Source organism: Aptenodytes forsteri, unplaced genomic scaffold, assembly GCF_000699145.1.
Source record: "Aptenodytes forsteri isolate BGI_AS27 unplaced genomic scaffold, ASM69914v1 Scaffold210, whole genome shotgun sequence".
Classification (NCBI taxonomy): domain Eukaryota; kingdom Metazoa; phylum Chordata; class Aves; order Sphenisciformes; family Spheniscidae; genus Aptenodytes; species Aptenodytes forsteri.
In genome coordinates, this window is record NW_008795137.1 from 1,548,297 (window position 1) to 1,557,772 (window position 9,476).

The following is a 9,476-nucleotide window of genomic DNA, read 5'->3' on the forward strand; positions in this document are numbered from 1 at the left end:
GTCCTGGAGATGGCTGAACACCTGCCTGCTGATGGGAAGCAGTGAATGAATTCCTTGTTTTGCTTTGCTTGCGTGCGCAGCTTTTGCTTTTCCTATTAAACTGCCTTTATCTCAACCCATGAGTTTTCTCAGTTTCACCTTTCCGATTCTCTCCCCCATCCCATTGTGGGGGGAGTGATCGAGAGGCTGTGTGGTGCTTAGTAGCCAGCTGGGGTTAAACCACAACACCAGGAAGACAAGAAACAATTTTAATCTACTCTCCTGCCATAAGTGCATGTAAATACAGGAAATCACAAAACTAGTGACTTCTTGGGTTGTAAAGTTTTGTTTAGTTTTCTGACAGGCTTAAAGAAAAAAAGTATCAGGAAATGAATTGTTCGAGACCCCACAGATTTTTTAGGTACAGAACCTAGAAGGTGGGAAAAATATTTGTACACACACCATGACATATATACTTACAAAAATTAAAAAAGCGTCTTAACTTTGCTGAGCTGGGTAGCTGCCACCAAAGCACTATTTGCAAAACAGTTTCACTATAGTAGAGACTATTCAAACTGGTCTTCCACCTCTAGGAAGCTGATAAGAGACTGACTTACTCTAAGCAGAACCTAGTGAGCATGAGGCTATAAACTTCCTTAACCGAAAGGTATTTTAATTCTGAGTAATAATTCTCTCCCTGAAGCAAGTTATTAACTGAGTTAAGGAAGAGACATAATGCCAAAATTAAGCTAATAAATTAAAGCTATCAGATTTATGATCCTAGAGAAGTACTTGAACAATACAGAGACAGACATCTAGGCAAAAGCTATTCATGTTCCAAAAAAGGTGGAAAGAAATATTGCTTATACATTTAAAAAGAAATTCTCACTATTCCATGAAGTGTCATGCTAGCCTCTCACAGGCAACTGCTTTGCAAGGAGTTAACCTCCCTCAGCTGCTTTTTGCACCCTGCAGACCAAGCATTACAATTTCTGCACTTTGTCAGTGTTGATATTTAAGTCTCACACGAACCACAAGGCATCATTGTTCTTGATACAAAGAATAAAACTGTGTAAAGAGATGCATTCTGAACCAGTGCATGCAGTAGTATGAGATACCAGAAAAATTATACTTTAGGAGTGAGTCTGGTGATCAAAACTGCTAAGACTCAAGACCTGGCTCCCTCCCCCCAAATTATGGGAAAGCCCTCTGAAAGAGAGCTCTGCAACTTTTCAGTACCTCAATTTTTAAGTGGCCTCTTAAGTTATACAACAAGATATTTGATATCTGTATCTGCTTTGATCACAAGTTTGCAAGCAACTAATAGTGTATCACTGCTTGAAGGACAGAATCTGTGTTCTGTAGTCAGTTTACTGACAAGAAGTTTGTCTCAGGTCTTACCAAATGTCATTCGGCCACTAATGATTTCTGGAGATTTCTTCATATCATTAATAGCAGCAACAGGAAGTCCCCAGTTGGCAACTGGCCCCCAAAAGTGCTGTAAAGAGGGAAAAGGAAAATAAAGTTACAGAAACACAGGCCTCCTGCAGTATTCTTATAGTTTTCCTTAGCCACACAAAGCTTCAGAGGACAGGGTTAAGGGTAAAATTCCAAGTTAGGACAGGGACTACTTTTGATGTAAAGGAGAAAAACTAAACCCTTCTTTTAGCAGGATCTAGTCTTCAGGAGGGAAGGAAGAGGAACTCTCTCTGAATCTTCTTGCAGACTGGAGACAAACTACTGTAAGGCCATTGAAATGCAGTTTGTGTAATTATACCTCAGCCATCATTAAGCAGTCTGATTGGTACAATAACCTCATATAACAACCTCAGATTTACAGCTCACTTCTGTGCAGAAAATTAGCATTCATCTCTTTCAAATAAAGCACCTCAAAAATGTAATGAAAACACAAGGACTTGCTGAAGTGAAGAACTGGAACTGTTCTCATGTTATGCTGAGAATGAAGAAATGCTCAGCAAGCATCTTCTTCCAAGTGCTAGCACCATCTCTTTAAAAGAGCAGACCCATGCAGCTAAACCAAACTGTTACCTAGAGCTTCATCTGCAATTGCTGAAATAACTTAGTGACTACCTAAAGCTCAGTGATTAGACAGATAGAAGAGTAGAGCAGTTGGCTACAGGTGTGTACACAGAGAGAAAAAAAAGAGACAAGAAGTGGAAAGAATCAAGTCAGAAAAAAACTGACAAGGGCTCAGTTTGATGCGTATTGTCTAAAAGATTCCAAACTGAGAAAAACAGCATCATAAATCAAATTTCCACTACTGTTATAAGTAACAAGGCTTCAGTAGAATTCTTTCCACAGAAGATACATGTGGTACTTGCATCAGCTTCTCCTAATGGGAAACTAAGGATGCTCAAAAGTAACTTGGCTAGATATGGCAAGAGATGCACCTTGCAAGAAAAAGCTTTGCAGATACCAGCTATACCCATTCTTTTGACACTTCCCCTAACTGTAACACTGCAGATATTACAATGATTTAGAATTGTCAGGGGGTATTTAAGTTTCTTGCAATTTAAGTTCCAAGATACTCTTGCCAGTCTGGATACTAGCTTGTAACACTACAATAAGATTAAAAGCCACACCTGCTTCCTGCAGATTTGCATTGCAATACAAGAAACAACTAAAAAAAAGTATAGAAAAAAGTGAGTTTAAGTTGTAGACACTGTTTTGATAATTTAACCATAGTGTAATATACAATACAATGTAGTATTTCTGCAAGTGTCTACAGAATGTGCATTGGTCCAAACTCAGATTTATAATAAGAGTATTTTGAAGAGTGCAATAAATGCAGTTGTTTACTATATTCCTACTGATAGGGAAATTGACATCGGTAATGGTTAAAGCCTCTCAAGCACATCAGAGATAACAAGGCATAACTGAGAAGAGTTGCATGGCTACATGGTATTTCCACTGTACAGCTATGGTTAGCTAGTGTAAAGAAATGTACCTATAATACCACTTACACACAAGATATGTTGCAACAGAACAAGAACATTAACAGAAACTGAAGTCAGCAGCGCACAGGATGTTGTTTTAGAGGCTTCAATGTAGCTATTTAAATAGTTCTAAAGGACAATAAGAGGACCAGAAACAAACATCTAGTCACATAACCATGATTATGTGCACAGTAAAACAGCAAGACAACTTGTGTTAGCATGACCACACTAAAGCAGACTGCAAAAGGTAACTGGTGAGGCAGTACATGTACTTGGTGAGGTTTTTACAGTCAGTTCAGGAGTCTCATTTAAACAATTTAGTTTCAGAAAAATAAGCCTTTAAGGCTCTAAACTTGTTGATTTTTTGAATCTATGAAACAATTACAGCTTTGAGAGTCTTAGTGGTGATTTCTGTTTTGGAAGGTAAATCAAGTCAACTTGGCCTTTTTTCTTAATTCAGCTGCCATTAGAACATAAATAATACACTATAGACTATGGACCACTTCAAGCTCAGGCTGCACAAGCTGAAGAATCATCAGTTCACATCCCAGAAGTGCTGCAGCAGTAACTTTCTTCTGCTGACCAGGGAGGTAGATTTGGAACTTCCCCACTTGAGATGGTTATCCAGTTCTAAATGCTTCCAGGCAGGCCGCCCTTTCAAGTTTCTGCACACAAGAATTAAACTACACCTATACAGTTTGTCTTTGGTCTACGTAGAAGAGCAAGTCTTCCATAACATTATGATTCACAGTATAACAGGCATAAAATACTCACTCCCAGTTTCAGGAGTAAACAAAGGCTGAAGGAAAGAAAAGTCTGTAGTGAGAGTTATATGGTACCATTTATTGCCTGAAGTAAAGCTAGTTAAAAATAAGCCAGGTAGTTCATTTATCTACCAATATTGTTGCTGTGCAGAAGAATGGCTCCAGATTGATCTGATCTCCTTAGCAAAGAGTGTGTGTGTGGGGGGAACAAAACAATGAAGCCCCTTTAATTTTGTAGCGATTACTTTAGGAGACATTCTGAAGGAGCTAGTTTGGTCACCTTAACCTCAGACTTGTGAATAAATATTACTAGTGCATCACTCCTGGAGGTTTCCAGTATGCTTTTCAGATGCAGGCAAGGTCCTAACAGTGCTGAGGCAAAAAGACTGCAAGTTACTGAAGTTAGGGAGAAAGTGAAATCAGAAGTCCCCTCCCTTCTCTTACCGTACTGTTTGAGTGGGCCATCATTGTTTTCCATTCAAAAAGCACATGGAAGAAAAAAGAAAAAACCTGTTAGTTTCTTTCATAATCGACATAAAGAAGTGTACCACAAACAGAACATAGGTAGAAGTCAGGAAATTGCTGTGGCATTAACCTTGATTAATGTAACAGTATTAAAAGTCCTGTTTCCCTCAAGAGCTGTCACTGTGACGAGTGTTTGCTGCTCAAATACCTTTTTCCTAGCAAGATAAAATCCTATTATGGTCTGGGGAAGACATTCATCCCCTGTAGACTTCAAAGCGTCCAAGATCCTACCCCAACTAGTTTAAAAACAATGCCAAAAGCAGTCAAGGTTTGCCCATGACAAAGCTGAACAGCTACAGTTCCTCTGTGGAGGTTCTGAAGAAGTCACTTGGAATTCTTTGTATACCCATATAAGTAGGTCAAACCAAATGCTCCCAGAGATCTTAACTGTCACTAAGCTCAGGTCAATTGTGGCTGTACCAAACATGAGCTATAACACATTTTCAGTAATCTAACATGCAATTACACTCCACTCGTGTATGGGGTTCATTTAAGTGATCACATAGGTACCAATTTATTTATGTAATAACTTAGTGATCTATGCATGAAAGCTAGACTTCAGTATATCTTTATGATTGTTTGCTATTATATCTTTGAAAAGGCTTCAGAACTTTTAAACATTCTCTTTCTAACAAACATACTGATAGGACTCAGTTCTGAATTATGACTTATAAGAAACCAGCTACTAATAGAAAGCCTACTGCTGACCAATTGCTGCTCATCTACCACTGCCCCGAGCTACAGAACACTTCCTAACAGTCACTTCTCTCACACTGATTTCCATCTTCTTAGAGCACTGTTTTACAAATAGCTATGGTAAGGGAACAGTCAGGTCTACTTAGGAAATCACACTGGATGTGCATTTCAGTGAGTCTTTGTTAGAAGCTGCAGGCTGGTTCAAGATGCTTTGTTAGGGTGTCCTTGACTAGTGTAACCACTTGTTTTTTTGTTTTCTTATTAACTGGACTGCAGCAATAATTAATTGAAGTTCACAAGACAAGTGCACACTTCAATTTTTTCATAAAACCTTAACTAACCAACTTCAAATGTGTCTCTTGGCACAATGTTTTTGTGCCAACAGAAGTCAGCCTTCATTTTTAAAGTGGAAGTGGTTTTCAGGCAAGTGAAAGCCTAAAATAGAATCAAACTGCTGCTGTTTTAACAGAGTAGGCAGCTCTGGCTAAGGTCTTGCAAGGTTGTCCTCCCATCCACGTGAGACTGGAACAGTCATTATACTCCTAGAAGAGGGCAGATCAAGGTCATATAGACTCTTCCAGAAGCAGGCATCTGCTCCAAAGCTCTGCTGCCAATACAGCTGCAACAAATGCACTGTATCTAATAGCAAGGACACCGCAGCAAGTGCATGAGTCTATTTCCGATATGACACCATTCCTAATTAGTAGTTTCCAAGAACTACATTCAACCCCTTGACAAAGGGAACACTTTGTACTAAAGTTTCCAGAACTATGGACAACAGTTGTTGGATTTACTCACTCAACTTCTGTGTAACTATCTAGACATCACAAGAGGAACCATCAGCTGATCAATACCTTGTACTTTTACTACAATCCATTCCAAAAAGGCTATATTGGGGAAGATTTTTTCCAAAATTTTCGCATGCATTTTCCTCATACTGGCAATGAAGACATTAATAGGCCAGAGACCATTCTGCAAATATAGATGAACTGTCACTTCTTGTTTCCCCCACACTGCCATCCCCTAAGTGGAAAGAGTATTACCCTTCTGCAAGAGGTAGATTGTTTAGTTCTCAGAGCATACAAGATGACAGCAGACACTGTCCTTCAATTTCTAGCACAGACCAGTAGAGGACATTTTAAGTTCTCATGTCCTTGTGTTTAAAGATTTACTAATGAGAACTGAAAATCATCTAGTTCTAGTTATACTACTGATGCTACCTCTTTTAAAGTTCATTTCCATTAAAAGAAAGGTCCTAGGCAGCTTACGTCAACATAAGTGCTCAAGCTTTACAAGGAACGATCTATCTATCTATTTCAAATCCATCTACAGTAACAGAGTCAATATATTTGCATTAACTGCTGAGTCATCAGGAAGAGACACTTCAGAAGTGCCCCAAAAGATGGCAGTCTCTATGCTTATTTTTCTATTACCAGAAGATTTTGGGGCTCCTTGGGATTCGTTATGTGACTAAAGTAATTTAGGCTTCTACCACAAGAAGATGCCAGAGCTTGTCTAGAGTGGCCTACAGATTTTTCTCTCTCAAAAGAGGAAAGCTGTTTTACTGGATGTTTTTCAGAAGATATCGTTTAAAATCTTTAGGACAGGAAGTAAGAGGGCTCAGTTGCCTAATATTAGTGGCTTAGATAATACAACTTCAGTGACAGCTGACATTTTTAGGATCTACAGAAAAAAATGCAACTTCCAAGTTCACAATGTATAGAGCTACCAAGCTTTCATATGCTAATCAGCTAGTTTTAAATTCACATTACTGCTGCATTTTACAAGAAGCAGGAAAAGTCTACCTACAACTTACATTCTTACTATGCTTACTTTAAAACACTAAGACACAGTTAGGGTAAAACCATACTTACATGATTTACAGTTATTCAGATCCCTGTTAATAACCACTTGAGACACCAGATGTGAAACTGGCAGAACATTTACTTTTAAAACTGTCATTAATAATTAATTTATCTTGTTTCTTTGTGCAAGATCCAAAAGCTACCCCACAATGTAATGCAATTCTAATGCCAGATATATCCTCCTGAGAAAAGCAGCATGCATTCGTTACGCTTGCTTTCATGTTTTCAAGTTATGAAGCTGAAACTGAAGCTACTTATTCCAATAGAATCCAAACTTCTGCAAGTTTTGATTGCCCCAAGCCATAATAATGGAACACAATTCCACCGCTTTGGGTAACTTCAGTTAGTCTACTTAGGGTCAAGCAATTTAAAACGCAACACTGGTATCACAAACAATATCTCAATTCATCGTTTCCCACAAACAAGTTTCACATTTATAAAACCTTGTTTCACTGCAGTGATTAGATGCCAATTTCTCGAACAGGTACCATAGTCTCAAAGCTCTGAGGAAACTCTTGCTCTATGAGCAAGGCAAGAAGGGAATCCTCTTCAGGATAGAGTCCTGCAGTCTGAGGAAGCAAGAGCCTTCAGGAAGGAATGTAAAGAGATACAGCTCTAAAGCACACTTACTCCATTTCTCCTATGGAGAAGGCAGACTACAGTCTTTTGTTGACTGTTAATCTAGATTTTAAACTCAACATAAAGCCAACAACTTAGGCACTCATCTCCTAGTAAGCAAGAAACAATGCTGAAAGGCCATACTGGATGGAGCAACTGACTTCAGCCCTTCATGACACACCCAGTAACATAAGTATAAATAAGCAGGTATCTTTGTACCTAACAAGGCAGAATCCATCCCACAAAAGTAGAATCCCATGGAAAGCTCTTTTTAGATAGCTTATTTCAAGGCTAGAATTAGGATGAAATACAGCTAAAAGGCTTATTTCAGCTACCTTTTCAGTCTTTGGTAAGGAAAGAGATACTTCCAGCAAGTAACTGTGGTGGTGTTAGGAAGCAGCTGTTACCTCTTCCAGATTTTTCTTTGTTTTTCTAATTGTCCTGGTTTCAGCTGGGATAGAGTTAATTTTCTTCCTAGTAGCTGGTACAGTGTTGTGGTTTGGATTTAGGGTGAGAATGATGTTGATAACACACCGATGGTTTAGTTGTTGCTAGGTAGTGCTTACACTAGTCAAGGACTTTCCAGCTTCCCGTGCTCTACCAACTGAGAAGGCTGGAGGTGCACAAGAAGCTGGGAGGGGGCACAGCCAGGACAGCTGACCCAAACTGGCCAAAGGGACATTCCATACCATGTGACGTCATGCTCAGTACATAAACTGGGGGGAGTTGGCCGGGGGGCAGCAACCACTGCTCAGGAACTGGCTGGGCATTGGTCAGCAGGTGGTGAACAGTTGCATTGTGCATCGCTTATTTTGTATATTCTTTTATCATTATTATTATTATTTTCCCTTCCTTTTCTGTCCTATTGAACTGTCTTTATCTCAACCCACAAATTTTAGTTTTTTTTCCCTGATTCTCTCCCCCATCCCACTAGGCAGGGGGGAGTGAGCAAACAGCTGTGTGGTGTTTAGCTGCCTGCCAGGTTAAACCACAACACTAATTAAGAAACAGACTGCTGTTTTACTGGCCATTTACATGCTTCACACGAATTCTGGTACAGTTAACTAAATGTTAACATTAAAATGCATCTATCAAGCTTACACAGTATCTTCAAGACTTTCAAAAGGAATCCACATAGAAGCCTGCTCTGACCTTTCTTCATTTTGCTTCAAGGATGCTCTCTTCCTTCTCATATTTTACTCATCTTTTTGCCCCACCGTTTCTGTGGAACTTGATTTTGCAAATGCCAGACAAACCCTTCTGCTTACTGAGCCTTTATATTACAATCCCTCTTCCATGCAGGCTTACACCATCTCTTGCTACTTTAACCAAGACTAAGTTTCTCAGATAAACAGATGTCCTCCTACATGCTTGCTCAACATCAAACATCAGTTGCAATAGATGTAGGTAGAACAGCAAGCAACAGCTATAGCAAAAAGTTGCTCAACTACCTTTATTAGAAGAGCCCGTTTTTATTTGTTTAATTTTGTCAAACTGCTTGTCAGCCAAGAAAACTTCAGTCTGCCTACTTGAGACAGTTCCTATACAGCAGTTCAACCAGATTTACGCAAGCATGCCGCAATTGTATCTTTAAGGCATTCTTGCGATTTCAGTTCAAGGTGCCGTACCCCTTACCACGGCACACAGACTGAAGCTTGACAAGAGCATTGAGCTGTCTGGGAGGTGACTTAAGCCACATTCACATGAAACTGGGGCTTTAACAAGCCTCTGAAAAAAGTACCTATTTAGATCTCTGAGGATGCGTAAATAAGCGGTCTTAAGACCGCATCTGTTACCAAGCCTGCTTCCAGCCCACAACTGAGCAAAGCTCTTTCTGCCCTTGTTGCGGGCAGCGTCCTACCAATTCTTTCCTAAAGAGACATTTGACCGCTTTACCCGCCCCCGGCTCCTGCGCCTGCTGCCACCTCTGCCCCCCCAGCCAGCGCCTGCCTGCCTTCCAGCCCCTGAGCAAAGCTCTTTCTGCCTGCCGCAACGCTCCGCACTGGAAGGAGCCGCTGGGTTTCGCAGCCGGGAGAAAAAAGGTCACAGAACAGAGCAGCCGCCGCGGCAGT

General features: G+C 40.0%; 1 protein-coding gene across 1 annotated transcript in view; it reads right to left on the reverse strand.

Moving 5' to 3' along the window:
• MPC1 (mitochondrial pyruvate carrier 1) overlaps positions 1-1,476 on the reverse strand; it is a 4,155-nt gene extending 2,679 nt beyond the window's left edge. The window contains exon 1 of the mRNA XM_009278457.1: positions 1,381-1,476. Within this exon, the coding sequence (XP_009276732.1) occupies positions 1,381-1,423 (43 nt within the window). The 5' untranslated portion in view covers positions 1,424-1,476. The remainder of the gene's footprint in view (positions 1-1,380) is intronic.
• Positions 1,477-9,476: the final 8,000 nt, after the last annotated feature.